The sequence below is a fragment of the Oryza sativa genome, chromosome 2 (assembly GCF_034140825.1).
Source record: "Oryza sativa Japonica Group chromosome 2, ASM3414082v1".
NCBI classification, from domain to species: Eukaryota; Viridiplantae; Streptophyta; class Magnoliopsida; order Poales; family Poaceae; genus Oryza; species Oryza sativa.
Genome location: NC_089036.1, coordinates 9,599,749 through 9,621,339, shown reverse-complemented (window position 1 = coordinate 9,621,339; position 21,591 = coordinate 9,599,749). Strand labels below are relative to the sequence as shown.

General features: G+C 40.0%; 5 protein-coding genes across 5 annotated transcripts; 2 read left to right on the top strand and 3 right to left on the bottom strand.

Moving 5' to 3' along the window:
- The first annotated feature begins 3,949 nt into the window (after window positions 1-3,949).
- Window positions 3,950-5,193, top strand: LOC107276660 (expansin-A23). The gene is made up of 2 exons (XM_015768680.3): window positions 3,950-4,579; window positions 4,688-5,193. The coding sequence occupies exons 1-2, from the start codon at window positions 4,077-4,079 to the stop codon at window positions 4,998-5,000; spliced, it is 816 nt and encodes a 271-aa protein (XP_015624166.1). The 5' UTR covers window positions 3,950-4,076; the 3' UTR covers window positions 5,001-5,193.
- A 921-nt stretch (window positions 5,194-6,114) lies between these two features.
- Window positions 6,115-8,111, top strand: LOC4328969 (glutelin type-B 4-like). Its single transcript, NM_001416500.1, has 4 exons — window positions 6,115-6,484; window positions 6,595-6,857; window positions 6,965-7,450; window positions 7,567-8,111. The coding sequence occupies exons 1-4, from the start codon at window positions 6,157-6,159 to the stop codon at window positions 7,990-7,992; spliced, it is 1,503 nt and encodes a 500-aa protein (NP_001403429.1). The 5' UTR covers window positions 6,115-6,156; the 3' UTR covers window positions 7,993-8,111.
- A 3,528-nt stretch (window positions 8,112-11,639) lies between these two features.
- Window positions 11,640-13,645, bottom strand: LOC4328968 (glutelin type-B 5-like). The gene is made up of 4 exons (NM_001416499.1): window positions 13,276-13,645; window positions 12,903-13,165; window positions 12,310-12,795; window positions 11,640-12,193 (listed from the first exon to the last, which is right to left on the bottom strand). Exons 1-4 carry the CDS (start codon window positions 13,601-13,603, stop codon window positions 11,768-11,770), a joined length of 1,503 nt encoding a protein of 500 aa, NP_001403428.1. The 5' UTR covers window positions 13,604-13,645; the 3' UTR covers window positions 11,640-11,767.
- Window positions 13,646-14,540: 895 nt separating this feature from the next.
- LOC107276661 (expansin-A23) lies at window positions 14,541-15,807 on the bottom strand. The gene is made up of 2 exons (NM_001416498.1): window positions 15,181-15,807; window positions 14,541-15,072 (listed from the first exon to the last, which is right to left on the bottom strand). Exons 1-2 carry the CDS (start codon window positions 15,681-15,683, stop codon window positions 14,760-14,762), a joined length of 816 nt encoding a protein of 271 aa, NP_001403427.1. The 5' UTR covers window positions 15,684-15,807; the 3' UTR covers window positions 14,541-14,759.
- A 2,639-nt stretch (window positions 15,808-18,446) lies between these two features.
- Window positions 18,447-19,665, bottom strand: LOC107276428 (expansin-A24-like). Its single transcript, XM_015769245.3, has 2 exons — window positions 19,053-19,665; window positions 18,447-18,956 (listed from the first exon to the last, which is right to left on the bottom strand). Exons 1-2 carry the CDS (start codon window positions 19,574-19,576, stop codon window positions 18,644-18,646), a joined length of 837 nt encoding a protein of 278 aa, XP_015624731.1. The 5' UTR covers window positions 19,577-19,665; the 3' UTR covers window positions 18,447-18,643.
- Window positions 19,666-21,591: the final 1,926 nt, after the last annotated feature.

The window sequence follows — 21,591 nt, the reverse complement described above, 5'->3', positions numbered from 1 at the left end:
TATATAGAAATACAATTTACAGAAAATTCGGAACTAAAAAATATATTAAAAGACGAGACTAGAGTCCATATAGGATTTGATATTAAAAATAATTAATAACTAACACGTATATAAAATACAATATGAATATTACACATTAGTAGTTTTGTAAAGTTATTGCAAAATTTAAAATTATGTTGTCATTTTAATATATTTGAATAATATAATGAGAAAACATATATGATATAATATGAGAGAAAATATAATGATGCTAGCCGCACAATCTGCGCGGGCCACCATGCTAGTTATATCTTTAAAATAATAGAAAAAGAAGCCTCTACGTTCGCTCTCATGGCCTAGAAATTCTCACATTAATCTAAAAAATAAGAAAAAAAATAGAACTAGATTAGGATTAGTTAAAAACTGAAGAAAGAAAGAAATAAGGCGTATGAAGAAACTCGAATCGGACAATCAGTCAAAAACAAAAAAGAAAAGGAAAACCTAATCATACTACTGGAAACGGAATCGGACAATCTGTCAAAAAAAAGAAACAAACAAACAAAAAAGGGAAAACCTAATCTACTGGAAACGTAATGTACAATCGGTCAAAAACAAAAAAAAAACAAAAGAAAAGAAAAACATAATCATATTGGAAACGGACAATATTTTGGGAATACGCGTGTTAACACCACTTTTAGAAACATTGAAAGACAAAACAATCCTAATCAAACTCTGCCGTTTCCGAATTGTATCAGTATTTTCATGCCAATAAATATATAACCAAGCCAAAAATACATAACCACGTTTGCTGTAGAGGCTAGAAATTCCCACATTAATCGGAGAAAAAAAAAGAAGAGTCCAAATAGAAATAAAATCAAAAATAGCTGAAATTCGGAATTAAAAATATGCAATATTGAAAGAGGAGTCCATATAAGAACCCAATACGTGATTAATTAAAATTAGGAATAAAAAATAAATTTAGAAATTATAAAAAGAAAAAAGGGGAGTTTGAGTAGGAATACAATTTAAAAATAACTGAAATTCGGAATTAAAAATAAGAAATATTAAAATAAGAGTATATATAAGAATCCAATACAAGATTAATTAAAATTCGGAATAAAAAATTAAAAAAAATCAAAATTAGAAAAAAACAAAAGAAGAGTTCGGAATGCAATTTAAAATTAACTTAAATTCGAAATTAAATATAAGCAGCGCTGCAAATAAGAGTACATAAAACAACCTAATAGTAGATTAATTAAAATTCGAGATAAAAAATAAAATAAAATCCGAAATTAGGCGAATTAAAAAGAGAGTTAAAGTAGGAATACAATTTGGAAGCAACTAAAATTGAAAATAAAAAATAAAAATATCAAAAGAACACAATACGAAAAATAAAATAAATTCTGAAATTAAAAAAAGAAAAATACTAGGAATACCATTTATAAATAACTAAAATTGGTGATAAAAAATCAAGACTATTGAAAGAAAATACCATCTAAAACACATGACGAGATTAATTAAGTAACACGCCTATAAAGGAGTAGAGTGGTGGTGGTTGATACGACATGCAATAACTGTTAATAAAACACCAAATAGAATCCTAATAACGATTGAAATGAAGGACGACGGGTAGGCCGTGAAGCAATCGATCAAGGCGGTTGCCGGGACTTCTAGAAAGTAAAAAAAAAAACCAATGCTAATCATATTCGATTTTTAAAATCTCAATGATAATAAAAAGGAGAAGCAGCGGGCGGGATATATAGGAGAGCCACCGACGGTTGGCGGGACTTCTAGAAAATAAAAAATAAATTCTAACGATAGTTATGTTCGATTTTTAGAATCCCAATGACAATAGAGAGTAGGCGGCAGATGGGCCATAGAGGAGTATAGTGACATCGTTTAACGGGACTTCTAAAAATTATAAAAAATGAAACCAACAAGACTATAAACTCTAAAAACTACGAGGTCTAATTTTTAAAGGTTTGGAACTTCTAAAAGTAAAAAAAACATAATGATAATCATATTCGATTTTAAAATCTCAATGACGATAAAGAAGTGAGGCAGCGGGCGTGCCATAAAGGAAAACAATGGCAAAGCCGCTGACGGTTTAGCGGGACTTTAGAAAGTAAAAAATGAACCCGAACGATAATTATGTTCGATTTGTAAAATCCCAATGACAATATAGAGAAAAGACAGTTGATGACCTGTAGAGGAGTATAATGACAGCGTTTGATGGGACTTCTAGAAATTATAAAAACTATAAGATCTGATTTTTAAAGGTTTTAAGGAGAATGAATAGAAATAGTGGTAGATCAAGCAAGCAAATAAAAGAAATATGACAGAAGTAAGGGGTAGTAGCTGGTGTGACTTTTAAAAAACTATATAATTAGAAATACAGGGATGATAAGATTTGGCTTTTCAAAGTCTTAAGACAACGTAATAGCTATTTAATAAATTTTAAGTAAAATCATACTGAAAAATATATGATTTTTTTTAGGTGCTAGCCGCGCAATTGCGCGGGCCACCCAACTAGTTGATACATAAGAAAAGTGGACATAGAAGTGATACGTAAGAAAAGCCCTATATATTGAGTTGTAATTAGGAGTTCGAGTTAGCACGTGAGTTTTTTTAAAGAGATTTATTATACGATTTGTTCTATATTTACAAAAGTAAACGAACTTAAAAACCGACTCAAATATGGATCCGTATTTCCAAAAAGAACAAACTTAAAAACCGACTCGTGCACGGATAACGTACCAAAGTACCGGCAAAAACATATTCAATTTTTTAATAATAGAGATAATAGATCTAACTTAATTTATTTATGCATATTTGGCGAATTGATCATATAATCAGCATTATCAAATTTTCCCTATTTTACATAACAGTTTAAAGTGATATGTAAAGTTTTGGATATGATAAAAATTAAATATTTCTTATAGGTTAAAGAACACCTTAATTTTTTTAATTTTTTTAATTGTTAAAGAACACAAATAACTATAGGAAAATTGTGGTTATCTAAGATTTGTTAATGTTCAAAAATGTTAATAATTTAAAAAAGGAGATTGGATAGGAGGGGGAGGGAGGAAGCACGTACGTGAGTACGCCCGGTGGAAGGGTGGGCCCCATCAAATACGTGACTACTTGTTTTGGTTTTTTTTAAAAAAAAATTCTAATAGATAAAAATATCAGGTCCACTGGTTTGTTAAAGTGTCATGTGACAGTTTAGAAGTATTTGTACGAAACTAGGAATACACGTGACGGTTTTAGTGTGTTTGTAGGAATTTTAATAGATTTTCAGTATATCATAGATAGATTGTCTTTTCCGTGGATTGTTTTGTTTACTTGACAACGGAATTTCGTCAATTGTTTTGTCTAATTGAAAACGTTTTTTCCCTCGATGATTTTGTCAACTTTTAAAACGATTATTTGTTTCTTCCGTCAATTGTTCTTGTTGACATTCTAACAAGGTGATGAATTCTGATCAACACCTCATCAAAACGTCTCCCCGGAAAAAAAAACACCTCATAACGTCACCAGGAAAAGAAACGAGTCCAAAACACTCGAGATGCTTCAGTTCAGACTTCAGAGATGCCTCACTCGATCGCCGGCCACACACAACACACGCCACCCCATTCTTCATGGCGCCGCCGTTGAACGTTGCCTTCATGCGCTTGCTTGCGATTGCGGGAGCCTGGACGTCGCCGCGCTTGTGTTTTGCGTCATTCTGCGCCAATCAGGGAAAAACCGAAAATTTCTTCGGATTAATTGGCGAGCAAGTTATAGTAGTACTGCGGCTGCGCCGGCCGGCGATGCATGCACATGCGCGTCGCCGCGCGCTAGCTTCGTCCCGTGGCTTTCCAGAGTTCACACTACTTCATTATTGGGATTTCATTAGCCACTAATGCAGCAATCCAACAATGACCGAGCGATGGCTATATATACCCATCCAATCATCAGGAGATCACCAAGCAAACAGACATCACATAGAAGATCAACACAAAGCAACAGAGCAGTGTTGCTTTCAGAGATAGATAGCTCCAGATAATTAACTCGGTCATCAAGTCTCAAGGGCCTAGTTACAGAGTTATCCGATCATGACGACAGACATGGCCCCAGCTCGAGCGTTCGTGTTGGTGCTGCTCGCAGTCGCCAGTGCATCGACGGCCGCGGCCAACACAGCGACGACGACGCCCACAAACCCGGTGGCTGCGCCGACCCAGTGGCAGAAGGCGCACGCGACGTTCTACGGCGGCGCGGACGCGTCGGGCACCATGGGCGGGGCGTGCGGATACGGCAACCTGTACTCGCAGGGGTACGGCACGCGGAACGCGGCGCTGAGCACGGCGCTGTTCAACGACGGCGCGTCGTGCGGGCAGTGCTACAAGATCGCCTGCGACCGCAAGAGGGCGCCGCAGTGGTGCAAGCCCGGCGTCACCGTTACCATCACCGCCACCAATTTCTGCCCGCCCAACTGGAACCTTCCCAGTGATAATGGTGGCTGGTGCAACCCACCACGGCCGCACTTTGACATGGCACAGCCGGCCTGGGAGAAGATCGGCGTCTACAGCGCAGGCATCATACCGGTCATCTATCAAAGGTACCAATACAAATACTCCAATTATTTTGGACATTATGGAGAGAACAGTGCATATCCTGACCGCTGCTTCCATATGAAAATATCCTACTCTTGCGATGATTTCTACAGGGTTCCTTGCGTGAAGAAGGGTGGCCTGCGGTTCACCATTAACGGTCACGACTACTTCCAGCTAGTACTGGTGACCAACGTCGCGGCGGCAGGGTCAATCAAGTCCATGGAGGTTATGGGTTCCAACACAGCGGATTGGATGCCGATGGCACGTAACTGGGGCGCCCAATGGCACTCACTGGCCTACCTCACCGGTCAAGGTCTATCCTTTAGGGTCACCAACACAGATGACCAAACGCTCGTCTTCACCAACGTCGTGCCACCAGGATGGAAGTTTGGCCAGACATTTGCAAGCAAGCTGCAGTTCAAGTGAGAGGAGAAGCCTGAATTGATACCGGAGCGTTTCTTTTGGGAGTAACATCTCTGGTTGCCTAGCAAACATATGATTGTATATAAGTTTCGTTGTGCGTTTATTCTTTCGGTGTGTAAAATAACATACATGCTTTCCTGATATTTTCTTGTATATATGTACACACACACGACAAATCCTTCCATTTCTATTATTATTGAACAATTTAATTGCGAGGGCGAGTACTTGTCTGTTTACCTTTTTTTTTTCAGATGGCATTTTATAGTTTAACCTTTCATGGACCGGCAGTAGTTCTAACCATGAATGAAAAGAAATCATAGTCCACACCACGCAGGGACATTGTGGTCATTTTAGACAAGACGATTTGATTAATGTCTTGTATGATATGGTCGACAGTGAGGACTAACAAACATATGGCATATTTTATTACCGGCGAGTTAAATAAATTTATGTCACAGTAATAAACTGCCTAATAAATGCACGCCAGAAAATATAATGATAAAAAAAAGAAAAGATACATAAGTCCATTGCTTCTACTTTTTTAAAAATTAAATCCAACATTTTCTATTTTTTGGTATAAACTTGGAAGTACTAGTTGGATATGCAAAATCATCTAACCTCCATATATTTCATCAATTTGTTTACTTTACATATGGGAGAGGATAGTATGTCAAAGAAAATGACAACAAGCTTACAAGTTTCTTATTTTAAAAGTTCCGCTAACTTATCAAGCATAGTGTGCCACGCAAAACTGACAACAAACCAACAAATTTAAGGAGCGCCTAACTTATCATCTATGACATACCGCACAAAATGATAACATACTAGAGAAACTTTATTGCACAAAAGGAAATTTATCCATAAGGCAAAGGAACATCTTAAGGCTTTGGATATACATTTACCAACAAGCATTGTTTGTATTACCCCTAAAGCGCAAGACATGTCATCCATGAGTCATAGTGTGTATATCTCAACATTGCAAAGCTACCTTTTTTCTATTATACTTTTCGCATTATAGGCTAGATATTATCTATACATGTCAACAAACTCTATCCCTACGTCATATCTGAAGATTCTTTTCTTCACTATATAAGTTGGCTTCCCTGTCATTGAACTCACATCAACCAGCCCAAGTTTCCAATAACATCCTCAAATAGCTATGGCGACCATAGCTTTCTCTCGGTTATCTATCTACTTTTGTGTTCTTCTCCTATGCCATGGCTCTATGGCCCAGCTATTTGGTCCGAACGTAAATCCATGGCACAACCCTCGGCAAGGAGGTTTTAGGGAGTGTAGATTTGATAGACTACAAGCATTTGAACCACTTCGGAGAGTGAGGTCAGAAGCCGGGGTTACAGAGTACTTTGATGAGAAGAATGAACAATTCCAGTGCACAGGTACATTTGTCATCCGACGTGTCATTGAGCCTCAAGGCCTTCTGGTACCTCGATACAGCAATACTCCTGGCATGGTCTACATCATCCAAGGTTTGTATAGCGGAATACATTGTTCATATGGGTACAAATTATGATTCTCCATGTTACAATAATGTCGTTTTAGGTTATATCCACCTGACATGGACATTTCTAACTTTCAGGGAGAGGTTCTATGGGATTAACTTTCCCCGGCTGCCCAGCAACCTACCAACAACAATTCCAACAATTCTTGCCTGAAGGCCAAAGCCAGAGCCAAAAATTTAGGGATGAGCACCAAAAGATCCACCAATTTAGACAAGGAGATATCGTTGCACTGCCAGCTGGTGTTGCGCATTGGTTCTACAATGAAGGCGATGCACCAGTTGTTGCTCTATATGTCTTCGACTTAAACAACAACGCTAATCAGCTTGAACCAAGGCAGAAGGTAACTAAATTTCTTCACCATTTTTGTTTCTCATTGTCATATATATGAATATGTTGCAGTTCATGTGGCAAAACTTTATCATTGATTCCCACTGATAAAAATTTTAGGAGTTCTTATTGGCGGGTAACAACAACAGGGAGCAACAAATGTATGGTCGCTCAATCGAGCAACACTCTGGGCAAAACATATTTAGCGGTTTCAACAATGAGCTACTAAGTGAGGCCTTAGGCGTCAATGCATTGGTAGCAAAGAGGCTACAAGGCCAAAACGACCAAAGAGGAGAGATCATACGGGTAAAGAATGGCCTTAAACTGTTGAGACCTGCTTTTGCACAACAACAGGAACAAGCACAACAGCAGGAACAAGCACAAGCTCAATACCAAGTTCAGTACAGTGAAGAACAACAACCATCTACGCGTTGCAACGGTTTAGATGAGAACTTCTGCACAATCAAGGCAAGGTTGAACATCGAAAATCCTAGCCATGCTGATACTTACAACCCACGTGCTGGAAGGATCACACGTCTCAACAGTCAGAAGTTCCCCATTCTTAACCTTGTACAATTGAGTGCTACTAGAGTAAATCTATACCAGGTATTTATCAAAGTGGAGTTTTGTTCACTCTCCATCTCTCTCCCCCCTATATTTCTATAAAAATAGTTTTATCTGTGCCACCATTTATATATAATATTGTTCTCTACTCTCTACAGAATGCTATTCTCTCTCCGTTTTGGAACGTTAATGCCCATAGCCTGGTGTATATCGTTCAAGGGCATGCTCGAGTTCAGGTCGTTAGTAACCTTGGAAAGACGGTATTCAATGGCGTTCTACGTCCAGGTCAATTGCTGATCATTCCACAACACTACGTTGTCTTGAAGAAAGCAGAGCATGAAGGATGCCAATACATTTCATTCAAGACCAATGCAAACTCCATGGTGAGCCACCTTGCAGGGAAGAACTCAATATTCCGTGCCATGCCAGTGGATGTGATCGCTAATGCTTACCGCATATCGAGGGAGCAAGCACGAAGCCTTAAGAATAATAGGGGAGAAGAGCTCGGTGCCTTCACTCCTAGATATCAACAACAGACCTACCCAGGCTTCTCAAATGAGTCGGAGAACGAGGCCTTAGAGTGATGTACTAATGAAATAGTATAGGTGTATCAAAAAAATAATGCCACAAGTATGTGAAACTTTGTGGCGGTTCTGTTCTAAGTTTATGAAGCACTAATAAAATGCTACAACTGTTTTGTTCATTTGTTGTGTCAATATAGGTGAGACCATGTTTTGGTAGTTTACATAAAAGATTTGCCCATAGTAGATAGATCTCAAAGCAGATTCGGTGCCAGGTATAACTTGTCAATGCTATATTTTAATCTCAGAATTATTATGAAGAGATAAAGAAATGCTTATTATGTAAAAGGAAAATATGGCGTGCGGCCTAGTTCCGTAATAACATATAAGGACCGATTCCTTGGAGAATCTTATCCAAGCATCTTATAATGTGACCATATGAATATTTGATTCCCCTGGCTAGGTTATATAACAATAATTGTGTGTTTGTCTTGGGACACTTGTGCAAGGGAGGAAGATAGCCCTTGAATTCCTAGAATTGGTTTTGGGCCCCCCCTTGAGTAATAGCCCAAAGTCTTGTGTATATGTTGACTAGATGTGTATATATATTGGGTACATTGTGGATGGGAAAAATAGGTATAGACCTAGCCAACAAAATTGGAGAGGCTTTAGGATGTTGCTGGGCTTTAACGGGACTAGTCATAGTCATTTTTGTTGATGAGCCTATGTGTTTATACCTCCTAGGTTCTCCATGTTTATCTTGGGCTTGTAGGGACAAAGCAAAAAAATGAAGATTTTTTTAAAAAAACTTTTAAAATTTTTAATTTTGAAAATAAGTCCTTTCAACACATAATTCCTAGATCCGAACCTTTTGGCCACGCCAGCCGAATTTGCATGGCAAAACCACAAGACAACACTGTCACACCGGTCTGGCTAGCGTGGCAACGTTATTTGGTCATACTAGTCTAGTTGGTGTGCCATTGTTTTTTGGTCACATTGGTCTGGCTGGCGTGTCAATGATATTTGGCCATGCCACCCTTGCTGGCATGGTAGGACAAAATTGTCACGCCCATTGTGTGTGGCGTGTCAGTATTGTTTTGCCATGCCAGACGGGGTGGCATGGCCAAAAGGTTCAAGTTCTAGTAATAAATTTTGGAAGGGTCTATTTTTAAAATTTAAAAGTAAAAAAGTTTAAAACATAAAAAAAATCAAAATGGCATGTCCGGTATAACAATAAAGATGAAACCAGCAGATCTAACATGGAAAGTGTATGTTCCAAACTTGTCAACTAATTGTATATATATAACCGATTTCCATGTTAGAGGTATATCATATATTTGTTACATATATGCATATAGAATGGTGGTCAGTGTGTAAAATATGGCATGCCCCACTCCTAGGAAACACTATTTCACGCATATATTACCTATTGTTGTACTAGAAGGTTATCCTCAAACCGGTACAGCACCAAACAAATAAGGAATACCAGCCTGTTAGCGGCAAAATTTAGTAACTACTGTTAGTCAAGATCGGGTCAATGGAGTGACTAATGATGTAATTATATTTGATTCAGTTGGAAAGTGTATCAAGTTTAGAGTTATTTTATTTTAGCCTCCGTATTAGGAAACGTTTCTTTTTAGCTTCATTTTCTATAGATGGAGTCTTGAGCCAATCAAATTTTGTTTGAATCGGACTTGTTTATTTTTCTGTAAGGTAGCCGATCAAGTTATGTCCGAGTAGGACTTCTTCTAGCTGGAACTAAAAATAACAATGCCACACTAGCTAGACCAGCATGACCAAATAACGCTGCCGCGCTAGCCAGACTGTTGTGACAGTGTTATTTTGCGGTTTTGCTAAGGCAATTTGGCTGGCGTGGCCAAAAGGTTCGGTTCTTGGAATTACGTGTTGAAAGGGTTTATTTTCATAATTGAAAATTTTAAAAGTTTAAAAAATAAAAAAATCTGCCTTTTTTTCTCTTTATCCCTACAAGCCCAAGATGAACATGGAGGACCTAGGAGGTATAAACACATAGGCTCATCGAGACAAACGACTACGATTAGTCCCGTTAAAGCCCAGCAACATCCTAAAGCCTCTCCAATTTTGTTGCCTAGGTCTATACCTATTTTCCCCATCCACAATGTACCCAATATATATACACATCTAGTCAATATATATGCAAGACTTCGGGTACTCAAGGGGGCCCCTAAAAAAATTCTAGGTATTCAAGGGCTATCGTCTTCCTTCCTTACACAAGTGTCCCAGACAAACACACAACTATTGTCATATAACTTAGCCAGGGGAATCAAATATTCATATGGTCACATTATAAGATGCTTGGATAAGATTCTCCAAGGAATCGGTCCTTATATGTTATTACGTAACTAGGCCACATGCCATATTTTCCTTTTTTTTAGGGGAAACACGCCATATTTTCCTTTTAGATAATAAGCATTTCTTTTTCTGTTTATAATAATTCCGAGATTAAAATATAGCATTAACAAGTTATACTTTGCATCAAATCTTCTTTGAGATGTATCTGGTATGGGCAAATCTTTTTGGGGCATTTGCAAATTTGCCACCGGTTTTTTTAATTTTGCAAGGATGCCACTCGAATGATAGTTCTAGTGGTATTTTTGCAATTTTCTAGTGACAGTCTCGTAATAACGATTCAAAGGAGTGGTAAATTTGGAATTGCCCCAATCTTTTTATGTAAACTGCCATAACACGGTCTCATCTATATTGATAGAACAAATGAATCGAGGAAAATTTTGCTATAGGACATCGCGACTTTACGGTTTTAGCTGTAGGACACTGCACGAAGTGAGTTTTGGGGGAAAGCACTCTGTAAATGTGGAAATTAGCTCGTGGAGACCGCGCGCATTGGAATATTCATTTTTAGTTGGATAGGAGGGAGAAATTGCATGAAAGTACTAAAATACCCCTGAGCCCACAAGTCAGCTCTTTCATCTCTCTATTTGTATCTCTCTAGCACTGAAGGGCGTCGATAGTGTAGAGCGGCATCCCTCCTCCTCCCGACGCGACTCCTGGTGAGAGATCGCTCCTGCGGCCGCCTCGAGGGAGTGAGCTAGATAGGGGTCCCGATCTCGTCGGCCGCATCGGTGGTGGTGGGGTGGGGTCCATCCATGGCGCTGGCCTGGATCTAGGCGGGTTGACCACGGATCCCGTCGAGCTTTCTCCCTGGTAGGGCGGCGATAGTGTCTTCGTCGTCGGATGGGTCGTCTTCTAAATCGTTTCTCATCAGTGTTGGGAATGTCGCTTTGGGGTTGTCGAATTGGGGACTGCGGATCATGCATTTGGTTCAAGTGTTTATGAGTCCACAGTTGATTGCTTAGTAGCGGCAGCCCATGCAGGTAATGTGATTTTGAGTTTCATGGACCAGGTGGTCAAGGTGCTCTGCCTCCTCCCATCCTTGTGCAGGCGGCAGACCTCCCGGTAGTACAACATGCTAGTTGAGACGCTTCTGTGTGAGAGAGATAGACAGAGAGAGATGCAAGACTTGGCATTTGGGACCAGGGGTATTTTAATATTTTCATGTGGTTTCTCTCACCAATTCAATTAAAGATGAATATTCGAATAGGCGCGTTGTCCACGAGCTAATTTCCATCTTTACGTAGTGTCTTTTCCCAAAAGTCACTTCGCGTAGTGTCCTACAGCTAAAATCGCGAAGTCACGATGTCCTGTAGCAAAAATTGCATGAATAAAACAGTTGTAGCATTTTATTAGTGCTTCATAAACTTAGAACAGAACCGCCACAAAGTTTCACATACTTGTGGCATTTTATTTTTTTTTGATACACCTATACTATTTCATTAGTACATCACTCTGAGGCCTCGTTCTCCGACTCATTTGAGAAGCCTAGGTAGGTCTGTTGTTGATATCTAGGAGTGAAGGCACCGAGCTCTTCTCCCCTATTATTCTTAAGGCTTCGTGCTTGCTCCCTCGATATGCGGTAAGCATTAGCGATCACATCCACTGGCATGGCACGGAATATTGAGTTCTTCCCTGCAAGGTGGCTCACCATGGAGTTTGCATTGGTCTTGAATGAAATGTATTGGCATCCTTCATGCTCTGCTTTCTTCAAGACAACGTAGTGTTGCGGAATGATCAGCAATTGACCTGGACGTAGAACGCCATTGAATACCGTCTTTCCAAGGTTACTAACGACCTGAACTCGAGCATGCCCTTGAACGATATACACCAGGCTATGGGCATTAACGTTCCAAAACGGAGAGAGAATAGCATTCTGTAGAGAGTAGAGAACAATGTTATATATAAATGGTGGCACAGATAAAACTATTTTTATAGAAATATAGGGGGGACAGAGATGGAGAGTGAACAAAACTCCACTTTGATAAATACCTGGTATAGATTTACTCTAGTAGCACTCAATTGTACAAGGTTAAGAATGGGGAACTTCTGACTGTTGAGACGTGTGATCCTTCCAGCACGTGGGTTGTAAGTATCAGCATGGCTAGGATTTTCGATGTTCAACCTTGCCTTGATTGTGCAGAAGTTCTCATCTAAACCGTTGCAACGCGTAGATGGTTGTTGTTCTTCACTGTACTGAACTTGGTATTGAGCTTGTGCTTGTTCCTGCTGTTGTGCTTGTTCCTGTTGTTGTGCAAAAGCAGGTCTCAACAGTTTAAGGCCATTCTTTACCCGTATGATCTCTCCTCTTTGGTCGTTTTGGCCTTGTAGCCTCTTTGCTACCAATGCATTGACGCCTAAGGCCTCACTTAGTAGCTCATTGTTGAAACCGCTAAATATGTTTTGCCCAGAGTGTTGCTCGATTGAGCGACCATACATTTGTTGCTCCCTGTTGTTGTTACCCGCCAATAAGAACTCCTAAAATTTTTATCAGTGGGAATCAATGATAAAGTTTTGCCACATGAACTGCAACATATTCATATATATGACAATGAGAAACAAAAATGGTGAAGAAATTTAGTTACCTTCTGCCTTGGTTCAAGCTGATTAGCGTTGTTGTTTAAGTCGAAGACATATAGAGCAACAACTGGTGCATCGCCTTCATTGTAGAACCAATGCGCAACACCAGCTGGCAGTGCAACGATATCTCCTTGTCTAAATTGGTGGATCTTTTGGTGCTCATCCCTAAATTTTTGGCTCTGGCTTTGGCCTTCAGGCAAGAATTGTTGGAATTGTTGTTGGTAGGTTGCTGGGCAGCCGGGGAAAGTTAATCCCATAGAACCTCTCCCTGAAAGTTAGAAATGTCCATGTCAGGTGGATATAACCTAAAACGACATTATTGTAACATGGAGAATCATAATTTGTACCCATATGAACAATGTATTCCGCTATACAAACCTTGGATGATGTAGACCATGCCAGGAGTATTGCTGTATCGAGGTACCAGAAGGCCTTGAGGCTCAATGACACGTCGGATGACAAATGTACCTGTGCACTGGAATTGTTCATTCTTCTCATCAAAGTACTCTGTAACCCCGGCTTCTGACCTCACTCTCCGAAGTGGTTCAAATGCTTGTAGTCTATCAAATCTACACTCCCTAAAACCTCCTTGCCGAGGGTTGTGCCATGGATTTACGTTCGGACCAAATAGCTGGGCCATAGAGCCATGGCATAGGAGAAGAACACAAAAGTAGATAGATAACCGAGAGAAAGCTATGGTCGCCATAGCTATTTGAGGATGTTATTGGAAACTTGGGCTGGTTGATGTGAGTTCAATGACAGGGAAGCCAACTTATATAGTGAAGAAAAGAATCTTCAGATATGACGTAGGGATAGAGTTTGTTGACATGTATAGATAATATCTAGCCTATAATGCGAAAAGTATAATAGAAAAAAGGTAGCTTTGCAATGTTGAGATATACACACTATGACTCATGGATGACATGTCTTGCGCTTTAGGGGTAATACAAACAATGCTTGTTGGTAAATGTATATCCAAAGCCTTAAGATGTTCCTTTGCCTTATGGATAAATTTCCTTTTGTGCAATAAAGTTTCTCTAGTATGTTATCATTTTGTGCGGTATGTCATAGATGATAAGTTAGGCGCTCCTTAAATTTGTTGGTTTGTTGTCAGTTTTGCGTGGCACACTATGCTTGATAAGTTAGCGGAACTTTTAAAATAAGAAACTTGTAAGCTTGTTGTCATTTTCTTTGACATACTATCCTCTCCCATATGTAAAGTAAACAAATTGATGAAATATATGGAGGTTAGATGATTTTGCATATCCAACTAGTACTTCCAAGTTTATACCAAAAAATAGAAAATGTTGGATTTAATTTTTAAAAAAGTAGAAGCAATGGACTTATGTATCTTTTCTTTTTTTTATCATTATATTTTCTGGCGTGCATTTATTAGGCAGTTTATTACTGTGACATAAATTTATTTAACTCGCCGGTAATAAAATATGCCATATGTTTGTTAGTCCTCACTGTCGACCATATCATACAAGACATTAATCAAATCGTCTTGTCTAAAATGACCACAATGTCCCTGCGTGGTGTGGACTATGATTTCTTTTCATTCATGGTTAGAACTACTGCCGGTCCATGAAAGGTTAAACTATAAAATGCCATCTGAAAAAAAAAAGGTAAACAGACAAGTACTCGCCCTCGCAATTAAATTGTTCAATAATAATAGAAATGGAAGGATTTGTCGTGTGTGTGTACATATATACAAGAAAATATCAGGAAAGCATGTATGTTATTTTACACACCGAAAGAATAAACGCACAACGAAACTTATATACAATCATATGTTTGCTAGGCAACCAGAGATGTTACTCCCAAAAGAAACGCTCCGGTATCAATTCAGGCTTCTCCTCTCACTTGAACTGCAGCTTGCTTGCAAATGTCTGGCCAAACTTCCATCCTGGTGGCACGACGTTGGTGAAGACGAGCGTTTGGTCATCTGTGTTGGTGACCCTAAAGGATAGACCTTGACCGGTGAGGTAGGCCAGTGAGTGCCATTGGGCGCCCCAGTTACGTGCCATCGGCATCCAATCCGCTGTGTTGGAACCCATAACCTCCATGGACTTGATTGACCCTGCCGCCGCGACGTTGGTCACCAGTACTAGCTGGAAGTAGTCGTGACCGTTAATGGTGAACCGCAGGCCACCCTTCTTCACGCAAGGAACCCTGTAGAAATCATCGCAAGAGTAGGATATTTTCATATGGAAGCAGCGGTCAGGATATGCACTGTTCTCTCCATAATGTCCAAAATAATTGGAGTATTTGTATTGGTACCTTTGATAGATGACCGGTATGATGCCTGCGCTGTAGACGCCGATCTTCTCCCAGGCCGGCTGTGCCATGTCAAAGTGCGGCCGTGGTGGGTTGCACCAGCCACCATTATCACTGGGAAGGTTCCAGTTGGGCGGGCAGAAATTGGTGGCGGTGATGGTAACGGTGACGCCGGGCTTGCACCACTGCGGCGCCCTCTTGCGGTCGCAGGCGATCTTGTAGCACTGCCCGCACGACGCGCCGTCGTTGAACAGCGCCGTGCTCAGCGCCGCGTTCCGCGTGCCGTACCCCTGCGAGTACAGGTTGCCGTATCCGCACGCCCCGCCCATGGTGCCCGACGCGTCCGCGCCGCCGTAGAACGTCGCGTGCGCCTTCTGCCACTGGGTCGGCGCAGCCACCGGGTTTGTGGGCGTCGTCGTCGCTGTGTTGGCCGCGGCCGTCGATGCACTGGCGACTGCGAGCAGCACCAACACGAACGCTCGAGCTGGGGCCATGTCTGTCGTCATGATCGGATAACTCTGTAACTAGGCCCTTGAGACTTGATGACCGAGTTAATTATCTGGAGCTATCTATCTCTGAAAGCAACACTGCTCTGTTGCTTTGTGTTGATCTTCTATGTGATGTCTGTTTGCTTGGTGATCTCCTGATGATTGGATGGGTATATATAGCCATCGCTCGGTCATTGTTGGATTGCTGCATTAGTGGCTAATGAAATCCCAATAATGAAGTAGTGTGAACTCTGGAAAGCCACGGGACGAAGCTAGCGCGCGGCGACGCGCATGTGCATGCATCGCCGGCCGGCGCAGCCGCAGTACTACTATAACTTGCTCGCCAATTAATCCGAAGAAATGTGTGTCCGCCGGCCGCCGCAGACGTAAGTATGTCGCGCTTGTATTGCTTTCTGTTTTCCTCCTTGATTGGTGCGAGATAATACTATATAACAAATGAACGCCTTTTGACGTTTCTCTGCTCTTGTTCTCTCCTGCCTAAGCAACACGTATAAGTATTGAGTAATATTGAACAATATTATAGAACTTACCTAGATATGAGTACAGCATGTTCTGCAAGAAGAAAAATTCTAGGGTGTAAAAGGTTTACATGCTTTGATATCTTCATTTATATATCTGCTCTCATTTTTAAATTATTTATCGTTTTATATTTGTACCAAGTTAAACATTTCTAATGTTGACCATAAATTTATATTGTTAAACACCATAAGGTTTTTTTATTCACCGTGGGAAATATTTTTACTAGTTTATTTATTGTTAAATTTTATATAAATTGATGACAGGACAAAGCTAAATCTAAAAAGATAAAGTAATTCCAAACCGAAGAAGAATATTTGGTTGCTACTGGCATCAATCCGAACATAGGTGCGTGTTTGCAATTGCACCCATTTGCCATGGCGGACAAGGATTTTCTATACTTGGTACAATGGTATTCATTATTTGCATACGACTTAGAACGGTCAAAGAAAATTTACATTAATTGAAATCTTATAATTCTAAAGACAAACCTGTAAAGCTAAATTTAATTTACAATTAGAGAAACAATTAATAAAATCAGATGGTGAAAAGTACTTGTTGAACATAAATAAATTTTGTAATTTTTTTCTTCATATCGTAGACAAAAATTAGACTTGTGTGGTATCTTATATCATCATAATTTATCTTGTCAAATTTTATGAAATTTTTATATAATTGCTTAAACCACAATGCATACATATACCTAGACGTAGAAAAATATTTTGTGCAGTTTTTTCCATTGACGCTGTTTTTCTCGTAAGGTGGTTTCAACAGTTTTGTCTATAAAAGTAAATTTTCCTATAGAAACACTTGCATATATTTGCTATATTTCGGGCACCTAAAATTTACTCCCTCTGTTCTATATTATAAATTGTTTGACTTATTTCTTAGTAAAACTTAATTAAATTTGATCAAGTTTATAGAAAAATATAGTTGTAGTTTCAACACAAAACAAGCATATATATTATCAAAATATATTAATTGTTATATCTAATGAAACTAATTTGATATTCTAGATATTACTAAATTTTTCTATAAACTTCGTTAAACTTAATCAAGTTTGACTAAAAAAAGTCAAACGATTTATAATATGAAATATAGAACTAGAGGGAGTACATATTACTAAACCTAAAATTACAGTGTTGTGCTTGTGCATTATGCAATTTTAGGGTTTTTTTTAGCAAGAGAGGGCAGGCCGCCCTCCTCCGTTTTCTATTACCAGAAACGTGAAGTTTATCACAGCAGGAGTTTGACACAAGCTAAAACACTCAACCTTTTGCAGCAGGGGATGGAGCATCCATGAACACAGACCCTTACATGGTCTCTGCCAAACTTTCCAGAATTGCTCAGCGAAATAGCAAAATGAGTCATCTCCAGGAGCTTGTATCTCTCTCTTTTCTCGAGTGGCACGGCTACAAATAGACGAATTATAATGGTATTTATCTGAATAGACATTTATAATAGCACGGATCAAATTAACCCTTTTATCCTTACAGTCTTCCCGTGTTTAGGCACCACCTATACATTGATACGAAACTTCATCGGCCACCCGTCTTAATAGCAGCATTACTCATTGCAACCTTTATTTTAACTGCAGTTTTTTTTGTTATATATTATTATGCTTTATTTTTATCCAAGTTTATTTTTTTATAAAGGAAAGCTTTTATTAATATCAGACGATTACATTAAGTTGATAGAACCATACTTATGGCCTTTGCATAATCCAAAACACACACAATTTTGTAGATTTTTATGAGTTATATGTTTGTTTCATTTAATTTTGTAAATTTATTATTACAATACTTTATTGTTTAACCATTGATGAGAAACATTGTATTTTCATCTAACGGATCATAAAAATGACTAAAATTTTCAAAAAAAAAAAGAATCAGGCACCCGAGATCTAGACACACCCAAACTTCCACCTATAAACTAAGAAAACATTCATTAGGGAAAATTTTTATATAAGTTTCACTAACAAATTGTAAAGCCTTAGTCCTATTTTTTTAAAAAAAAAATGGCTCGGCTCGGTTTGGCTGGATTAGAAAACGAGCTCGTAACTGAAATGAGCCGAGCCTCAATGAGCTCACAAGTCTCCCAGTCTCCCAGACCTGATGTACTGACCTAGTAAATCGGATGTTCCCCTTTTATTTATGATTTGATAAGTTTACGTTGAAGTTGATAACGAGAGTAGTAAAAAATAATTTAAAGATATTTTTAAATACAAGTAACCACCCGTTCATATGGATATGAACATAAGTATATACATCCATAAATCAAATATAAACAATAAAAATCAGATGTGCAACAGTGAACCAAGCACCAAAGCACACAATTCAACAATCTTTACAATTAATGTATCTTTACATTTGCACACAATGCAAATGTTCATCACCAATCAGTCGCAGGCCGTAGAAACCCAAATCTTTCCGGGAATTAAATTACTTGAACTGCAGTTTGCTTGCAAATGTTTGCCCGAACTTCCATCCAGAGGGCACAATGTTCCTAAAGACTAGTGTCTGGCCATCCATGTTCGTCACCCTGAAGGAGAGCATCTGCCCGGTGAGATACGACAGCGAGTGCCAGTTTGCACCCCAGTTCCTCACCATTGGCATCCAGTCGGTTGAGTTGGAGCCCATGATGTCCATCGACTTGATCGAACCAGTGGTTGCAACATTTGTCACGAGCACAAGATTAAAGTAGTCATGCCCATTGATGGTAAACCGCACCCCACCCTTCTTCACACACGGAACCCTGAAAATATCACCAAATATGTTACAACTTAAAATATGCCATAGGTGCTATATGTCAAAAACAATATGTTTTTTTTTCTCAGTTTAAATTATATACCTTTGGTACATGACCGGGATGATGCCAGCACGGTAGATGCCAATCTTCTCCCAAGCAGGCTGCGCCATGTCGAAGTGCGGCCGCGGCGGGTTGCACCAGCCGCCGTTGTCGCTGGGGAGGTTCCAGTTGGGCGGGCAGAAGTTGGTGGCGGTGACGGTGACCGTGACGCCGGGCTTGCACCACTGCGGCGCCCTCTTGCGGTCGCAGGCGATCTTGTAGCACTGCCCGCACGACGCGCCGTCGTTGAACAGCGCCGTGCTCAGCGCCGCGTTCCGCGTCCCGTACCCCTGCGAGTACAGGTCGACGTAGCCGCACGCCCCGCCCATGGTGCCCGACGCGTCCGCCCCGCCGTAGAACGTCGCGTGCGCCTTCAGCCACACGGGCGGAGTTTCATCGGTAGACGGAGACGGAGCCATCGGTGTCGGTGGCGACGGCGCATCCTGGGCCGCGGCCATCAACGCGCTGCCGACTGCAACTGCGAGCAACACCAAGGCGAGTGCTCGAGCTGGAGCCATATCCGCCATGGACGTTATCAATAGGCGCTGAAAGATTGTAGCTCTGAAAGCTGCAGCTGCAAGATGGTTGTGTGATTTAGCTATATATGTCACTTTTGGTTCTAATGATTAACTAATCAACTGATCTGAGATGATTGTGAGATGATTAGGTCCCTAGATATATATAGCCTTTTTTTTTCGGATTAATTCAACAAGGACTACCGATGACACCTTGAGTTAATTAACGACGCTTGTGGCGTGCAGCCGTGCATATGCATGTGCGTGCCCGTGCAGCCGCAGCGTGGCTTGCGGTTTAATCCAACGATTTGTGTAAGCGCAGACACGTATTATGGCCCAAACTATATATTATTCTCTTATCTGTGTACTTTTTCGTCGATCTTTGCTTGAACTTTTGCTTGATTATATTCGATTAGAGGACTATCTCTTAATTTGCTTGACTTCAGATTGTGAAATGGACGGCTTAATTATTTGCAGAGATTATTCATGTTCCGGTACTTCCTTGTTTAAGAAAGGGATGGCGTCTGTTCCTTTAATAGTACGGGTGATTCTGCATCTGGCCAGCAATTGTAATCGTGTCCAACCGCGTGCAATGGATAATTCGCCGGAAAAGTATTTTTTATTGTCGGGATGACAAAAGAAAGGCCATCCGAACAATATTAGGATCGAAGAAAAAAGAGTTACAAGAAACACTATCATCAAGGCTATCGAGCTTTATTGTGTACCAAAGTATGTGTATAGGAACTACTCGTCTACCACACAAACACATGCCACTAAAAGGGGAGCCTACCACAAAACCAGCCGCCGCTATGCGTGGCCGGTCATCATCGGGCCTACAACGACTATAGAGAAAAAACAACACCTACACGAAGACTGTGACATAAGGAAGCTGTCAGGTGCAGAAATTGAATTTGAACTTGTATGTTTGTGAAGTGATATATTACATGTTAATACATCTTCTTAATTTTTTTAAATTTTTTTATAACTATTTAAGTGACATGAAAAAAACGAGGGGATATCCCTTCGAGGGATCAATATAGTTTCCACACACTACCCAACTTTACAAAACTTCAAGCAAAACAACTTGTCAAAGACACCCCAATTTCTTCAGGATCATTTCTTTTCATTTATCTACCAGAGCGCAATCTCCCTCCTTTAGCAAAATTCTCCATCTTTGCATCAAGGATACGCCACCTGCAATGGAGATTTTTACCAAAATATTTTCAAACACCTATTCTTTCTTAGTTAACCACATAGACCAGCACAAAGCATCAACAAAAAAAAAAACACCCACAATTTGGACTTAAATTTGTGTTTGAACACATAAATGCACCCACACAGCTCCCTAGGGATGTTATCTAACTCCAGTGCTTCCCTAACAGTACATAAGATAAATTAGCAATTGGACAGTTAAACATGATATGCTTAGTTGTTTCCCTTTTCATACACAATTTGCACTTCTCATCACCCCCTTTCCATTTCCTATAGACCAACTGCATAGCAGATGGATGGTACCCACTGAATACATGAAATGTTTGATTTTCAGCGGAATCTTGCTTTTCCACACATCCATCATCTCCACACCTTTAACACCCCCCATCCCCCACCCACAAATTTTATCAACCTACACTCTTGACACCATCATGGGACGATTTTGACAACAAAGCCTCTTCTGCCTACATTTGTTCCTCTTGGGACTGGGGAGGAAGGATTGACAAGTTATTATTCATCTGACCCCAGATGTGGTAGGCTCACTTGTCCGCCTGGTTCACACGGCTGTGTGACAATTTTGTGGAGTTGTATGATTTTTCCTGTTATTAGAGTTGATGGGATTGAATTGGACTAAGGTAAGAGCCGGTGGATGGTAAAACGGATGTTTTCCTATTAATTATGAACTATAGTTTTTAATTGGAAAAAGTACGAATTACCCCCCCGAACTATCGCGGTCGTCCGAATTACCCCCCTGAACCACAAAATCGGACATTCTTCACCCCTCCAACTATGCAAACCGGACGAATTACCCCCCT

Bases quoted from the DNA above. Each gene is read 5' to 3' on its own strand.
- LOC107276661 (NM_001416498.1), bottom strand. From the start codon at position 15,683: ATGACGACAGACATGGCCCCAGCTCGAGCGTTCGTGTTGGTGCTGCTC. The intron at 15,073-15,180 runs GTACCAATACAA...TGATTTCTACAG, and splicing joins ATACCGGTCATCTATCAAAG to GGTTCCTTGCGTGAAGAAGG.
- LOC4328968 (NM_001416499.1), bottom strand. From the start codon at position 13,603: ATGGCGACCATAGCTTTCTCTCGGTTATCTATCTACTTTTGTGTTCTT. The intron at 13,166-13,275 runs GTTTGTATAGCG...TCTAACTTTCAG, and splicing joins CATGGTCTACATCATCCAAG to GGAGAGGTTCTATGGGATTA. The intron at 12,194-12,309 runs GTATTTATCAAA...TACTCTCTACAG, and splicing joins CTAGAGTAAATCTATACCAG to AATGCTATTCTCTCTCCGTT.
- LOC4328969 (NM_001416500.1), top strand. From the start codon at position 6,157: ATGGCGACCATAGCTTTCTCTCGGTTATCTATCTACTTTTGTGTTCTT. The intron at 6,858-6,964 runs GTAACTAAATTT...TAAAAATTTTAG, and splicing joins AGCTTGAACCAAGGCAGAAG to GAGTTCTTATTGGCGGGTAA. The intron at 7,451-7,566 runs GTATTTATCAAA...TACTCTCTACAG, and splicing joins CTAGAGTAAATCTATACCAG to AATGCTATTCTCTCTCCGTT.
- LOC107276660 (XM_015768680.3), top strand. From the start codon at position 4,077: ATGACGACAGACATGGCCCCAGCTCGAGCGTTCGTGTTGGTGCTGCTC. The intron at 4,580-4,687 runs GTACCAATACAA...TGATTTCTACAG, and splicing joins ATACCGGTCATCTATCAAAG to GGTTCCTTGCGTGAAGAAGG.
- LOC107276428 (XM_015769245.3), bottom strand. From the start codon at position 19,576: ATGGCGGATATGGCTCCAGCTCGAGCACTCGCCTTGGTGTTGCTCGCA. The intron at 18,957-19,052 runs GTATATAATTTA...TGATATTTTCAG, and splicing joins ATCCCGGTCATGTACCAAAG to GGTTCCGTGTGTGAAGAAGG.